The sequence below is a fragment of the Perca fluviatilis genome, chromosome 6 (assembly GCF_010015445.1).
Source record: "Perca fluviatilis chromosome 6, GENO_Pfluv_1.0, whole genome shotgun sequence".
NCBI lineage: Eukaryota > Metazoa > Chordata > Actinopteri > Perciformes > Percidae > Perca > Perca fluviatilis.
This window is the reverse complement of record NC_053117.1, coordinates 43,428,764-43,446,263: the sequence shown is the minus strand read 5'-3', so window position 1 is coordinate 43,446,263 and position 17,500 is coordinate 43,428,764. Positions and strand designations below refer to the sequence as shown.

Genomic DNA, 17,500 nt, shown 5'->3' with positions numbered 1-17,500 from the left:
TTAAGACCTTTCTGTTAAACCAGAAACAGCTCTGAGGTCGCTAACACTAAACCCACCAGACTCCATTTAGAAAAACAGGACTTTTAGCGTGTATAGAGCCAGACTATTTTAACATGTAAATCAGTAAACTATGTGTTTATTTCAACCAAAACTAGAGTTGTGATCGTTTGAAAAGTGTACAGACGACCGAAAACGGGCTTTCATAGTTTTATTTTGTTTCTCTAGACTTTAAAAGCGGTGTATTTTACGATGATAAAATTACTGTTTATTTACATGGAGTCTGGTGGGTTTATAGAACGCAATTTTACAGATGTTTTTATGTGTAAAAAAGGATCTCACTCTTTAACATGAATCCTTTCCATAATGTTGTCAGACGTCAGACACACACACATAAACACACACACACACACACATAAAGACACTCACTCACACACACACACACACACACACACACACACACACACACACACACACACACACACACACACACACAAACACACGGACACACACAACACACACACACACAGACACACACAGACACACACATACACACACTCACACAGACACACACGGACACAAACACACACAGACGGACACACACACACACACACACAACACAGACACACACACACACACACACACACACACTGACACGGACACAGACACACAAACACACACACACAAACACAGACACACACAGACGGACACACACACAAACAGAGACACACACACACACACACACACAGACACACACACAAACACACACACGTGTTTTGCTATACTTGTGAGGACCATGACCCTAACCATAGTTGTGAGGACCACCCTTTTTGCTTACACTAGGAGGATGAAAAAAATAGTGTGGCCATTAGATGGGAGTAGAGAGCCAGAAAATGACTTCAAATGTTTAAACACACCATAGTCACACAACTGGTGAAGTTGGTGGGTGTTTGTGAGGATCGGTCGGTTGCTAGGCAGATTTCAGATAACTAAGCTTTCTAAGGCTTTTTGGCTGCAGTTTTTATTAGTTATCATATGTGCTGAACCTATTAGACCAAATAATTTGCTATATTTAACTAACTAAAGCTTATTAAACCATTATTATGTGGTTATATTATTTGCATATATTTAAAAAAAAATGAATAAAATGTTACATACATCAGACTAGGAATAATATATTTACAATCTGTAAATGTCTTCATAATGTAACTAGGTACAAGACTGGAAAGTTTGGTGTATATAGGTGCTACTGAAGTGGAAACGGAACTGACACTTCGCTGCAACACAAACTAATATATTTATTCACCTCTATTCACACACACAATGAAGCATATTTTCAGTTGTGATTGAACTGTATTTTTTGAGTTACTACATAGGCCAACGTTGATCTTGACATATAGGCTAAGCATTCTGTAGCAAATAACAATAAACCCACTATTAATTACATTATCTTAATGCAGTGTAATTACCTCAGCATGTAAATAAAGCACCTACAATACAAATATGAGCAATCGCTATTATATCGAATCAACAGCCAACAGACACGCTAAAAAGCGATTATGAGTCTTGATAACACGCCAATTTGTATGCCATTTTGGCGTCCTACATACGCCACTTTATGAGATCAGTCTGCAGGAGACATACCTGAGCCAATAGTTTTCCTACGCAAAGGTGAAATAACAAAAATTAACATTTTCACACAATTAACTGCTCACATCTATACACCACTTGAACTTGCGGCTGTGCAAAAGATAATGCAGATGAAGAACAAACATGCTAAGTTAACTATGTGATATCTTCTTTTTTCTAGTTTCAATGGTATTATGTACATGATTAATTATATCTCTCCAGTGTCTGCTCTGTAGTGTTGGTTCTGCATCTATGCACTCTATGCACTTGTCTTTACCAGGAACGGTCATCAAAGTCATGCAATTTCCAAGTTGCTGCCAAACTGCTTTTTTTTCCAAATCACTCCAGAGCCTTCTTTGAGTCTTCTTCTGCACAGTAGAACCTAAAAAACAGTAAACAGAAAGACACATTATTCCACCAAAATCAAGAATATCATAGAATAAACTAAGACTGCAAGCAATCATTAGCAGGCCCGCCTGTATGTAAATAAGTATAGTTAGAAAGTAACTGACTAGTTCAAGTGAGTAAGTCGGTCAGTATGCAGGTAGAAGTAAGTAGATGTGATTTTGTTTGTTAATGTCAATTAAATCACTATGTATGCATGTTTCCTTCACTGTTTTTCTGCATTACATTATGTGCAATGAACTACATTTAAATTGAAGAAAAAGGTAAAATTGTAGTAGTAATAAAGTAGTAGCATACACAGCAGTATAAGGGGAGGCAGCAGAAGTTATTTTAGCATCCGCAGCATTAATAGTTGTAGCTTTTGCAGATGTAGCAGGTATAGTAGCACTAAAAATAGTTGGACTATTTTAAGTGGCAATATTCTTTCTAGTAGTTGCAGCAGTAGTGAGAGTACCAGAAGTTGCAGTACTATTTGCTATGATAGTTCTTGTAGTGGAATTTAAAGTAGTTCACCCTTTTAACAAGCATCCTAAATCCCTTTGAAAACAAACATAAGCTTAGGCTTTCCTGAAAGCTCAGACTTGTAGTTTCTTGGGGAAGGAGGAGTCAGAATAGAGTATTACGGTATCAGAGTAACAGAAGCTTAACCACGTTGGTAGATAACAGATACCAAGATTACTCAGATTGGAGCTCTGTGGCTTTCTGTTGAGGTTTCACAGTGAAAATACCCAAACTTGGAAACCACATATGGATCTCGCCAACATAGCGTACTTAGGCACCATTTACAATGTTACAAAATGACCAACATCACTCTATATTGTTTCACTTTCAAACTAGACATGAGTTGACCTGGCAGGCTGAAATATCACTTTTTTTAAACAATGTTGTAATGTTTAAAAGGCTTGTATTGACCCAAGGGCAGACCTGCCAACCTTGAAGACATTTTATTTATATTTATATTTTATTTCATAAGTACAGCACCGCACCCCCTGTCCAATATTTTGTGCCCATATATTTGTTAGTCTAACCAACAGGAGTCAGAGAGAGCTAATAAATATGCCTAATTTAAAAAAAGGGAAATTAAGTAGTCTAAGTAATGATTTACTCAGAGCAACTTTAAATATGCCTAAAGCAACTACTAAAAGCACAGATTGAAGCCTGACAGAGACACAATTATAGGCTAATAAATAACATGGGTCAGATATTTTCAGATACACTTTTACAAATTTGACCACTTTTCTAACTGCCCCCAACTAATGGGAAGGATGGAAGGTGTGATAGGCTAGCCGATTGACACAAGTGTTGGGCAAGTTAATTCCAAAATGTGATACATTATTGATTACTAGTTGCTGTAATTTGAGAGTAATTAGTTATATTATAATATTACTGTCTCTGAATTGTAATGCTCTACACTACTTTTGCGTTACTTTTACCAAAATAAAAGCGGAAGTATTCTTGGCAGGTAGCTTGTGAATTTCACCAGGGGTCAACAAAGTCTCATCTTTATCCACTTTAATACATCATAATTTATTCATATTATTTTGTATTCTTAATCTGACCCTGCAAAGTAACAAAAAATTTAAAATAAATAGTTAAGTAAAACGTACAATAGCCTACTTGACTCAGTCTGAATTGTGGTGGACTATAGAAGTAGCCTAATAAGTAGGATTAAATGAAAAATACCCAATTAAAATTGAATCAAGTAGCCGACGGTATATTGTTACTTTCCACCGCTGATAAAATGTAATATTACGTGTAGCAAGACTAAACATTAATTCTCGACATGTTATCTGTCAGTTGCTCGGTCACAATGCTGTCGCCACTGACAGGACACAGATGTTGTCAGTTACCGTCTCTGGTTCTGGTTCTGACCACGGGGAACAGTGACGGGACAGCTCGCTTCAAGGCAGCGTAAACAACTCCGAAAAATAATATCCGTGTCGCAAATGTATCCGTCTCTGCAGTCATTTCAACCACTGAATTGTAACGCCTTACTGTAACTCCCATCACTGATGGACACTATAACGTTTTTTTCTTGTCATCCATTTATTTTTAATATCATTATGTTCCTGGGGGTGGAGAGTATTTGTTTATGGGACTGTGTTCGTTACCTGTTGCCCCTTGGTGACTGATGTTGAGGTCTGTCTTGCACACGGTGCAGAACGTGTGAGGAGGTTCTATATACTGTCTCTGTGAGGTAGTCTGGACATGTGGAGGCCTGATGAGGTTCTATATACTGTCTCTGTGAGGTAGTCTGGACATGTGGAGGCCTGATGAGGTTCTATATACTGTCTCTGTGAGGTAGTCTGGACATGTGGAGGCCTGATGAGGTTCTATATACTGTCTCTGTGAGGTAGTCTGGACATGTGGAGGCCTGATGAGGTTCTATATACTGTCTCTGTGAGGTAGTCTGGACATGTGGAGGCCTGATGAGGTTCTATATACTGTCTATGTGAGGTAGTCTGGACATGTGGAGGCCTGATGATGTTCTATATACTGTCTATGTGAGGTAGTCTGGACATGTGGAGGCCTGATGAGGTTCTATATACTGTCTATGTGAGGTAGTCTGGACATGTGGAGGCCTGATGAGGTTCTATATACTGTCTATGTGAGGTAGTCTGGACATGTGGAGGCCTGATGAGGGTCTATATACTGTCTCTGTGAGGTAGCCTGGACATGTGGAGGCCTGATGAGGTTCTATACTGTTCCTGTGGTAGCCATGTGGAGGCCCTGATGTTTATATGTTGTGAGGTAGTCTGGACATGTGGAGGCCTGATGAGGTTCTATATACTGTCTATGTGAGGTAGTCTGGACATGTGGAGGCCTGATGAGGTTCTATATACTGTCTCTGTGGAGGTAGCCTGGACATGTGGAGGCCTGATGAGGTTCTATATACTGTCTATGTGAGGTAGTCTGGACATGTGGAGGCCTGATGAGGTTCTATATACTGTTTCTATGTGAGGTAGCCTGGACATGTGGAGGCCTGATGAGGTTCTATATACTGTCTCTGTGAGGTAGCCTGGACATGTGGATGCCTGATGAGGTTCTATATACTGTCTATGTGAGGTAGTGTGGACATGTGGAGGCCTGATGAGGTTCTTTATACTGTCTATGTGAGGTAGTCTGGACATGTGGATGCCTGATGAGGTTCTATATACTGTCTCTGTGAGGTAGTCTGGACATGTGGAGGCCTGATGAGGGTCTATATACTGTCTATGTGAGGTAGTCTGGACATGTGGAGGCCTGATGAGGTTCTATATACTGTCTATGTGAGGTAGTCTGGACATGTGGAGGCCTGATGAGGTTCTATATACTGTCTATGTGAGGTAGTCTGGACATGTGGAGGCGTGATGAGGTTCTATATACTGTCTCTGTGAGGTAGCCTGGACATGTGGAGGTGTGATGAGGTTCTATATACTGTCTCTGTGAGGTAGTCTGGACATGTGGAGGCCTGATGAGGTTCTATATACTGTCTATGTGAGGTAGTCTGGACATGTGGAGGCCTGATGAGGTTCTATATACTGTCTCTGTGAGGTAGTCTGGACATGTGGAGGCCTGATGATGTTCTATATACTGTCTATGTGAGGTAGTCTGGACATGTGGAGGCCTGATGAGGTTCTATATACTGTCTCTGTGAGGTAGTCTGGACATGTGGAGGCCTGATGAGGTTCTATATACTGCTCTGTGAGGTAGCTGGACATGTGGAGGTGTGATGAGGTTCTATATACTGTCTCTGTGAGGTAGTCTGGACATGTGGGAGCCTGATGAGGTTTATATACTGTCTCTGTGAGGTAGTCTGGACATGTGGAGGTGTGATGAGGTTCTATATACTGTCTCTGTGAGGTAGTCTGGACATGTGGAGGCCTGATGAAGTTCTATATACTGTCTCTGTGAGGTAGTCTGGACATGTGGATGCCTGATGAGGTTCTATATACTGTCTCTGTGAGGTAGTCTGGACATGTGGAGGCCTGATGAGGTTCTATATACTGTCTCTGTGAGGTAGTCTGGACATGTGGATGCCTGATGAGGGTCTATATACTGTCTCTGTGAGGTAGTCTGGACATGTGGAGGCCTGATGAGGTTCTATATACTGTCTCTGTGAGGTAGTCTGGACATGTGGAGGCCTGATGAAGTTCTATATACTGTCTCTGTGAGGTAGCCTGGACATGTGGATGCCTGATGAGGTTCTATATACTGTCTCTGTGAGGTAGTCTGGACATGTGGATGCCTGATGAGGTTCTATATACTGTCTGTGTGAGGTAGTCTGGACATGTGGAGCCTGATGAGGTTCTATATACTGTCTATGTGGAGGTAGCCTGGACATGTGGAGGCTGTGATGTTCTATATACTGTCTCTGTGGGGTAGCTGGACATGTGGAGGCCTGATGATGTTCTATATACTGCTCTGTGAGGTAGTCTGGACATGTGGAGGCCTGATGATGTTCTATATACTGTCTATGTGGAGGTAGTCTGGACATGTGGAGGCCTGATGAGGTTCTATATACTGTCTATGTGAGGTAGTCTGGACATGTGGAGGCCTGATGAGGCATATGGGCTGGACATGTGGAGCAGAGGTCTATATACTGTCTCTGTGAGGTAGCCTGGACATGGGAGGCCTGATGAGGTTCTATATACTGTCTCTGTGAGGTAGTCTGGACATGTGGAGCCTGATGGGTCTATACTGTCTATGTAGGTAGTCTGGACATGTGGAGCTGAGAGGGTCTATATACTGTCTCTGTGAGGTAGCCTGGACATGTGGAGGCCTGATGAGGTTCTATATACTGTCTCTGTGAGGTAGCCTGGACATGTGGATGCCTGATGAGGTTCTATATACTGTCTATGTGAGGTAGTGTGGACATGTGGAGGCCTGATGAGGTTCTTATACTGCTGTGGGGTAGTCTGGACATGTGGAGGCCTGAGGCTATAACGTTGTGGGTAGCTGGACATGTGGAGCTGAGAGGTATAACTTCTGTGGGTAGCTGGAATGTGGAGGATGGGAAAGTATGTGGGGCTGGACAGTGGGGTGTGGGTTCTATATACTGTCTATGTGAGGTAGTCTGGACATGTGGAGCTAGGTCTATATACTGTCTCTGTGAGGTAGCCTGGACATGTGGAGGGAGGGCTATATACTCTGTGAGGTAGCTGGACATGGCCAGCAACGCTTGTGAGGTAGTCTGGACATGTGGAGGCCTGATGAGGTTCTGGAGGGATGTGGGGGTGATGGGGTTCTATATACTGTCTCTGTGGGGTAGTCTGGAATGGGAGTGGGTAAACTGTCTATGTGAGGTGGTCTGGACATGTGGAGGCTGATGAGGTCTATATACTGTCCTGTGAGGTGCTGGACATGTGGAGGCCTGATGAGGTTCTATATACTGTCTGTGGGGTAGTGGACATGGGGTGATGGGTTCATAACGGTTGATTAGATTGGAATGGTTAGCTAAGGGGGGGGAATGTGGAGTGATGCTAAATTCTTTGGCTAAAGTCGGGTGGAATTGGAGCAGTATATACTGTCTTGGGTACATGTGGTGCTAATACTTTGGAAAACGTGGCATGTGTCTATATATCTTGTGTATGTAACTGATGGTGTGACATGTGAGGGTAAATGTGAGTAGCTGGAATTGAGTATGAGGTTCTATATACTGTCTCTGTGAGGTAGTCTGGACATGTGGAGGCCTGATGAGGGTTCTATATACTGTCTCTGTGAGGTAGTCTGGACATGTGGAGGCCTGATGAGGTTCTATATACTGTCTGTGAGGGTAGTCTGGACATGTGGAGTGATGAGGGTCTATATACTGTCTCTGTGGAGGTAGTGGACATGTGGAGGCCTGAGAGTTCTATATACTGTCTCTGTGGGTGTCTGGACATGTGGAGGCCTGATGAGTTCTATATACTGTCTCTGTGGGGTAGCCTGGACATGTGGAGCCTGATGAGGGTTCTATATACTGTCTCTGTGAGGTAGCTGGACATGTGGAGGCCTGATGAGGTTCTATATACTGTCTCTGTGAGGTAGTCTGGACATGTGGAGGCCTGATGAGGTTCTATATACTGTCTATGTGGAGGTAGCCTGGACATGTGGAGGCCTGATGATGTTCTATATACTGTCTCTGTGAGGTAGTCTGGACATGTGGAGGCCTGATGATGTTCTATATACTGTCTCTGTGAGGTAGTCTGGACATGTGGAGGCCTGATGATGTTCTATATACTGTCTATGTGAGGTAGTCTGGACATGTGGAGGCCTGATGAGGTTCTATATACTATCTATGTGAGGTAGTCTGGACATGTGGAGGCCTGATGAGGTCTATTGTTGTTGTACTGTCCTGTGAGGTAGCCTGGAATGTGGAGGCCTGATGAGGTTCTATAACTGTCTCTGTGAGGTAGTGTGGACATGTGAGGCTTGAGGGTTCTATATACTGCTCTGTGAGGTAGTCTGGACATGTGGATGCTGGGGTTCTATATACTGTCTATGTGAGGTAGCCTGGACATGTGGAGGCCTGATGAGGGTTCTATATACTGTCTCTGTGGGGTAGCCTGGACATGTGGGAGGCCTGATGAGGGTCTATATACTGTCTATGTGAGGTAGTCTGGACATGTGGAGGCCTGATGAGGTTCTATATACTGTCTCTGTGAGGTAGTCTGGACATGTGGAGGTGTGATGAGGTTCTATATACTGTCTCTGTGAGGTAGCCTGGACATGTGGAGGCCTGATGAGGGTCTATATACTGTCTATGTGAGGTAGTCTGGACATGTGGAGGCCTGATGAGGTTCTATATACTGTCTCTGTGAGGTAGTGTGGACATGTGGAGGCCTGATGAGGTTCTATATACTGTCTCTGTGAGGTAGTCTGGACATGTGGAGGCCTGATGAGGTTCTATATACTGTCTCTGTGAGGTAGTCTGGACATGTGGAGGCGTGATGAGGTTCTATATACTGTCTCTGTGAGGTAGTCTGGACATGTGGAGGTGTGATGAGGTTCTATATACTGTCTCTGTGAGGTAGTCTGGACATGTGGAGGCCTGATGAGGTTCTATATACTGTCTCTGTGAGGTAGTCTGGACATGTGGAGGCCTGATGATGTTCTATATCCGTCTATGTGAGGTAGTCTGGACATGTGGAGGTCTGATGAGGTTCTATATACTGTCTCTGTGAGGTAGTCTGGACATGTGGAGGCCTGATGAGGTTCTATATCTGTCTATGTGAGGTAGTCTGGACATGTGGAGTGTGATGAGGTTCTATATACTGTCTCTGTGAGGTAGCCTGACATTTGGAGGTGATGAGGTATATACTGTCCTGTGAGGTAGTCTGGACATGTGGAGGCCTGATGATGTTCTATATACTGTCTCTGTGAGGTAGCTGGACATGTGGAGGCCTGATGAGGTTCTATATACTCTATGTGGGAGGTAGTCTGACATGTGGAGGCCTGATGAGGTTCTATATACTGTCTCTGTGAGGTAGTCTGGACATGTGGAGGCCTGATGAGGTTCTATATACTGTCTATGTGAGGTAGTCTGGACATGTGGAGGCCTGATGAGGGTCTATATCCTGTCTATGTGAGGTAGTCTGGACATGTGGAGGCCTGATGAGGTTCTATATACTGTCTCTGTGAGGTAGTCTGGACATGTGGAGGCCTGATGAGGGTCTATATCCTGTCTATGTGAGGTAGTCTGGACATGTGGAGGCCTGATGAGGTTCTATATACTGTCTCTGTGAGGTAGCGTGGACATGTGGAGGCCTGATGAGGTTCTATATACTGTCTCTGTGAGGTAGCTGGACATGTGGATGATGAGGGTCTATATACTTCTTGAGGTCCTGGACATGTGGAGGCCTGATGAGGTTCTATATACTGTCTCTGTGAGGTAGCTGGACATGTGGAGGCCTGATGAGGTTCTATATACTGTCTATGTGAGTTGATTGGATTAGAGGCTATATACTGTTCTGTAGGTAGTCTGGACATGTGGAGGCCATGAGGTTCTATATACTGTCTCTGTGAGGTGTACATTGGAGCTGATGAGGTTCTATATCCTGTTATGTGGGGTGGTCTGGACATGTGGAGGCCTGATGAGTTCTATATCTGTCTCTGTGAGGTAGTCTGGACATGTGGAGGCCTGATATGTTCTATATACTGTCTCTGTGAGGTGCCTGGACATGTGGAGGCCTGATGAGGTTCTATATCTGTCTCTGTGAGGTAGTCTGGACATGTGGAGGCCTGATGAGGTTCTATATACTGTCTCTGGGTGAGGTAGTCTGGACATGTGGAGGCCTGATGATGTTCTATATACTGTCTCTGTGAGGTATCTGGACATGTGGAGGCCTGATGAGGCTATATACTGTTAGGTAGTCTGGACATGTGGAGCCTGATGAGGTTATTATCTATGTGAGGTACTCTGGACATGTGGAGGCCTGATGAGGTTCTATATCCTGTCTCTGTGAGGTAGTCTGGACATGTGGAGGCCTGATGAGGTTCTATGTCTCTGTGAGGTAGTCTGGACATGTGGAGGCGTATGAGGTTCTATATACTGTCTCTGTGAGGTAGTCTGGACATGTGGAGGGTGTGATGAGGTTCTATATACTGTCTCTGTGAGGTAGTCTGGACATGTGGAGGCCTGATGAGGTTCTATATACTGTCTATGTGAGGTAGTCTGGACATGTGGAGGTGTGATGAGGTTCTATATACTGTCTCTGTGAGGTAGTCTGGACATGTGGAGGTGTGATGAGGTTCTATATACTGTCTCTGTGAGGTAGTCTGGACATGTGGAGGTGTGATGAGGTTCTATATACTGTCTATGTGAGGTAGTCTGGAGCAGAGTCAGCAGTAGAATCAACGTCATAGATGTAGAATACATAGAAACTGAAACCGGCGAAATGCGAGATGCAACAAAATGCGTACCTAGAGAGCAGTGAATAGTACAAGTGTACTTAAAGGTCAAAATGCATGCCGAGTACGCAAAATGCGTACATGTTGGCAGGTCTGCAAGGGCGGTGTAGTTAAGGCGATTCAAAAAGTACATGAACAAGGCTGGTGTGCTGGGGTGTAGTTGGTGGTTACAAGGGTATGTCCATTCTCGCAAGGGTGTACAAGGAGGTTCTATATTGGCAACAAACAAGCTTCCCATTTCTCTCAGCCTGGGATGAACTCTTGACTTTAGCCTTTGTGTGTGTGCTAGGTCCTTCTAAGTGAAGAAAAGAGAAACCCCATGATATATACACAGACTGAGTCATAACTTACTGTACACTTCATGCCAAGAAGTCGAAAGCTATAGATGATCACACTACATACCATCTGAGTCTTGGTCTGCATCAGAAGGCTCATCTGGATCAGGTCTCTGCTTCTGGCTTCTGGATAGCTCTGTAACAGAAGGAAATGAACATCAGACATTATGAGCTACATCCATATTGGTCAGTGGAAAAGGTGATTGATTATCACAGCAAACACTATTTACTTCCTGAACAAACTTAGCAGTCACCTAATGCATCATGGTCACTTCAAAATACCACTGTAGCAACCACCTGATAAACCCAGGCAAACGTGCACGTACACTTCCTGCTGTTACCCATTAACTGCTCTGCTTTTACACCGCTCGCTCTGATGCCGACTTGACCTGCTCCAGTTCCACACGCACCTCTCAATAAATTAAACTTTTTTTATATTCTTTTCATTTTTTTTTATTTTGTGTATACTTTTAACTGCTATACACCACAACACTAAAATTCCCTTTCTCCGACTACCTATTTGCAAATAAATCTGATTCTGATGTTCCATATCAACACCAATAATGAACTAGAATTCATACCAGATCAAACATAAGCCTTGTGAAAATAAGCCACCCCACTGTGCATCAGAACTCAAACATGCAATGTCTAGGCAAACCTACGATATTACAAATGAAATAGGTAAAAAAAATAGCTATATAACAATAATACTGATAATTACAACTTCAACGTCGGGCCAGGGAAAACCATCTTCAAGCCAGTAGGTTTCAGGCCTGTTGTGGCAAAACATTTTAACTTGAACCCTGACCTCTATTATAATTACTTGCATACCATCTTGTTCTTGCCTAGGAGATGCCTCCACCATGATACGCTCTTCTTTCCATTATCTGTGAAACAAACAATTGTATTTAAGCAAGATCACCACTATGAAAGTCATCAATTCATTTAAATTAAATTGGTATGCTTTTGTAAATGGCAGTATTAGGGTTAAAACTAATAACCCTAACATGACAGCCACAGCATTGCATTAACTATTGCTAGTATCACTTACATAATTAATGTGAGTTGTGTAAATTTGTTTCATCCAGGGTATTTTGGCTAATTGCTCCTACATATACTCAGCAAAAAAAGAAACATCCTCACTTTCAACTGCTTTCATTTTTAGCTAAACTTAACATGCGTAGAGATTTGTATAAACATAAAAATATTCAACTCTTAAGACATAAACTGAACAAAGATTCACACACATGAAAATGTGTCTCTGAACAAAGTAAGTCAGTATCTGGTGTGGCCACCAGCTGCATTAGTGAGGGCTAGGGCCATGCACCCCAAAAATGTCCAGGAACTTGGAGGTGCCTTGGTAGAAGAGTGGGGTAACATCTCACAGCAAGAACTGGCAGATCTGGTGCAGTACATGAGGAGGAGATGCACCGCAGTACTTAATGCAGCTGGTGGCCACACCAGATACTGACTTACTTTGGATTTTGACCATCCTTTGTTCAGGGACACATTTTTCCATTTACTGTCTTATTAATTGAATATTTTCATGTTCATACAAATGTTTACGCATGTTAAGTTTGCTAAAAATTAAAGCAGTTGAATGTAAAGACGTTTCTTTTATTCCTCAGTTTATAAGCCTAAAAGAAAAGTAAAAATGCTAAAAAGTCAGTTCAACCGGATGTCTACATATTCTCCACCTATCAGATAATGTTACAGTAACTTAGACTGACACATACTGTGCTGCTCCATTACAAACCACCTTCACTTACAGGTTAAACTGACATTACACTGATCCAACTAAATACAGGGTTCATACAGACAAGGACAAGTCAAATTCAATGAGTACTTTCTCAACCCACCCATCTCGTAGGAGCGAAGCTTAATATTTAATTTAATACAATGATGGTACAAAAGGAGCACTAATGCGTGGACGCAGATATAGGAAACTCTGAAGGCAGTTGTAATATTTAACTAGCCGGCTAGGCTAACGCTGTTGCGCTAACGTTAGCAAAACATCGGTGTAGTTTTAGCTTTAGTCTAAACATGTCTTGAGTCCGGACTTGAGTATACAGCCCTGACAGGTAGATATCACTTAGCTGAACAACTGAACAAGCTGCTACTTTTCTGACTGATACAATGGGAGCCTAGTTTAAATAAAAATAAAAATGTCTTACCTGGGTTAATAATCTGATGTCTTTAAATCTCTTCACACATGTGCACCTTTCCTCTGAGTCTCTGCAGCCTCCGTAAAAAAAACTCCGCCATGTTTCTGACGATGCATTAAAGAGAGTGCACAACTGTACTGCATGTTGTAAGGAAATTTTACAAAATGTTTCAACTCAAAATAGAGCCAACAATGAAAACAAAAATATAGTTTTTACTACAACATAATGTAGCTTCAGCAGTTCTCCATTTTAGTATGAAATTCTGTATCTTCAGTCAGGGACAGTGAAGGCAGGAATTCCCATGTCCCTTGAATGCAGCATTAGCAGCAAAAAAAAGTTTGCAGTGCAGGTGTCAGTACCCGATCCGTTCCACCTGCACAATCCGTTCTGCGCATGTGCAAGATGACACGTATGCCATGACGTAGGCGCAGATGACAACGCTGCGTTCATGCCATTCAGTCTAAAATAACGTTAAGTCAAACATAATGGGAAAAGCAGGCTACAGCTAAATTAAGACTTTACAGTAATAACAATAAAGACAAGTATTGACCGATTGTATTTTAAATGAGCACAAGTAAAGTAGAACTGACGTAACAGCTGTTATATATGTTAACGTTTATTTTCAAGTTTTATTTTGAGGGTCTTTTAAAGTTTACATGCTGTCTCAGCTAGCGGTTAGCCGAATTAGCTAAACTAACGTTAGCTAAACTAACGTTAGCTTAACTGTGGAGGCTAACGTCAGACCGCTGCAATCAGCTAGCGGTTAGCCAAATTAACCGTTAGCTAAACTAACGTTAGCTTCCCGGTAGAGGCTAACGGCAGACCGCTATAATCACCTAGCTGTCCGCCGAATTAACCGTTAGCTAAACTAACGTTAGCTTCCCGGTGGAGGCTAACGGCAGACCGCTATAATCACGTAGCGGTCCGCCGAATTAGCTATTAGCTAACTAACGTTCGCTGGATGCTAGCGTGTGAACATCTTGCGCATGCGTAGAACGGATCGTGCAGGTGGAAGCCGTGCCGTTATTCCGAAGTGGTGGTTGCATGAACGCAGCATTATCATCTGCGCCTACGTCATGGCATACGTGTCATCTTGCACATGCGCAGAACGGATCGTGCAGGTGGAACGGATCGGGTACTGACAGCAGGTTGTCACTACCCAAAGTGAGTAGAGTGCAGCTTTGAGTTGCGCATGCTCAGATTTAAACTGTTTACGGCATAACGTGTCTTACTGAAATTTGTGAAATCTGTAAAATAAAAAAACGTTTCTCTTTACATACAATAACAGAAGATGGAAATCATTTCTAAAACGTTTTAGCTCTCTATGATTGTTAGATTGCTAACCCTCAAAACGCCATTCAAGTGACAGCCGATGTTGTGTTTGATTGCTAACTTGTAGGTAGCAGTCATTTCAAAAACGTTTTAGCTATTTATGATTGTTTGACTGCTAACGTTAGCTAAAAACGCCATTAGCATCTAGTAGGCTAGCTACTTGATTGCTAACATTAGCTCAAACCGGCGTTAGCATCTTGTAGGCGACTCGTCGCAAAGTGACGCATGCGCAACTCAAAGCTGCACTCTACTCATTTTGGGTAGTGACACAGGTGTTTAACTGGTGTTTAATTGAACTCCCCTCCCCCTCCCTGTGTGGCCTCATGTCAGCTTCTCCTAACACACAGGCAGCAGAGCCTGGATTCAGTTTGAGAAATATCTCAACACACCTTTACACTTTATTTTACACTATTTGTTTTTTACTGGGAATATTACTGTTTTACATTCGATTTTAAATCAGTATTTTACATTATTTGTGCAAAATCATTTTAAACATAAATGCATGTAACATAAATTTAAATAATATTGGAGAGATTTTGATACAGTGGTTTTACTATTTTGATATCACTTCATTGCTGGACTATCTAACATCAGAAAACAAGACCTGAGATTCAAGTTCATTTGAAGAAAGTTGGTGCTGTGGTTAAGTGCTTGACTGTTCTCCCCTCCCCCACCTGACATGTGCTCCTCGGCTGCCCTGGCTGTGACCTTTCAGACACTCACAGGCTACAGAGCTTGGATTCAGTTTGAGAAATATCTCAACACACCTTTACACTTTATTTTACGCTGTTTTTTGCCTTGCCTTTATTTTTAATTGAGGTTATAACCTTTTTATATTCTATTTTATATCAGTATGTTACAATATTTGTACAAAATCATGTTTAACAGAAATGCATGTAAGGTGAATTTGGATAATATTTAAGAGGCTCTCATACAGTGGTTTTACTATTTTGATATCACTTCATTGCTGGACTATCTAACTTTGGAAAACAAGACCTGAGATTCAACTTCATCTGAAGAAAGTTTGGTTCTGTGGTTAAGTGCTTGAATGTTCTCCCTTCCCTGACACACACACAAAGACACACATACACAGACACACACAGACGGACACACACACACACACTCTCACACACACACTCACACACACACACACACACACACACACACACACACACAAAGACACACACAGACGGGACACCCACACATACACTCTCAACACACACACACAGACACAGACACACATACCCACACACACACACACACACACACACACACACACACACACACACACACACATACACACAGATACACAAACACACACACACAGACACAGACACACACACACAAACACACACACACACACACACATTCTCACACACACACCTATCTCTGTAACACCAGTGATAGTGCCCCCCCCCCTGTCAGACACAGTGCCCCCCCCCACCCCCCCAATAGTATACTAATCTGTGTAACCCTGATCAACAGGACCATCTGGTCCAGGTAGAACAACAGTAGTCACCCTTTAAAGAACAAAGAGAGAAATAATAACTTCCTGTTAGAGGGGGGGGGGTTAGGATTTAAAGGTGAACTTAATGTATAACAACCGTATGCCCCCACTACTCTGGAAGGATTTACATTCTTCAGACTTTCTTTAGGACACAATTATTCATTTAACAGTTTTTATTTATTTAGATTTTTCTTTTTTACAGTGAAATACTTTGTGTCTTTAATTTTAAGTTTTTGTTGTGTACTTTTGTATGTTGTTCGAAATAAAAGCATTTATTCATTTATTCATTCATCTCTTGGTTGGGTTTACCTGAACAGGTGAGATTAAGGAAGGAGTCAGAGTAAACTGGTCTTGCACACTCCCTCAGAGCAGATCCAGACTCAACACAGCCAGACCAGATCCACCACACAAATCTGTATGAGGACTGTTCTCTCTCTACAGAAACAGCAGAGCCACAGTCTGACTCTCTGCAGGCAGCAGCTGCTGTCTTCAGGGTCCAGCCAGAGTAATCCAATGGTCTCCATTCTCCTTCATGTTTCACCTCCAGTCTTCCTGAACAGCGACTGGCTCCTCCCACCAACCTGACAGCACCAGACTCTGAACAGAAACCAGAGAGTCATCAAGGCAAGGCAGATTTATTTGTAGAGCACATTTCAGCAACAGGGCAATTCAAAGTGCTTTACATAAAACATTAAAGAGCAGTTAGAAAACAATTAAAAACAATTTTAAAACATTAATGAACAAATTAAAACAAGAATAAAATTGATAGTGCAGTATAATAATAAAAGGTACAGTGCAGTATAAGAAATTAAAGTTAATAAAATAGATTATTTAAAGAAAAGCAACATCATAAAGATCTAAGTCTTTAGCTTAGATTTAAAAGAACTGAGAGTTGCAGCGGACCTGCAGGTTTCTGGGAGTTTGTTCCAGATATGTGGAGCATAAAAACTGAACGCTGCTTCCCCCTGTTTAGTTCTGAGTCTGGGGACAACACGTATTCCCAACACTGAGAGTGGGTGGGTTAGTGTAATTCCCACCACCTAGGTCTGTTTCTTCCCAGACCACCTGAGAGGTCTGGGTGGGTCTAGTGTAGACCTGTCCCAGACCACCTGAGAGGTCTGGGTGGTTCATACTGTAGCAGACCTGTCCCAGACCACCTGTGAGGTCTGGGTGGGTCATAGTGTAGTAGACCTGTCCCAGACCACCTGTGAGGTCTGGGTGGGTCATAGTGTAGCAGACCTGTCCCAGACCCCCTGAGA

At 42.5% G+C, this 17,500-nt stretch overlaps 1 protein-coding gene across 1 annotated transcript in view; it reads right to left on the bottom strand.

Annotated features, from left to right (window-relative positions):
• The window catches only part of LOC120561123 (scavenger receptor cysteine-rich type 1 protein M160-like), a 19,608-nt gene extending 6,114 nt beyond the window's left edge, over positions 1-13,494 (bottom strand). The window contains exons 1-4 of the mRNA XM_039804073.1: positions 13,412-13,494; positions 12,069-12,124; positions 11,305-11,373; positions 1,904-2,008 (exon numbers count right to left, since the gene is read on the bottom strand). Coding sequence (XP_039660007.1) covers positions 1,904-2,008; positions 11,305-11,373; positions 12,069-12,102 — 208 coding nt within the window. The 5' untranslated portion in view covers positions 12,103-12,124; positions 13,412-13,494. The remainder of the gene's footprint in view (positions 1-1,903; positions 2,009-11,304; positions 11,374-12,068; positions 12,125-13,411) is intronic.
• Positions 13,495-17,500: the final 4,006 nt, after the last annotated feature.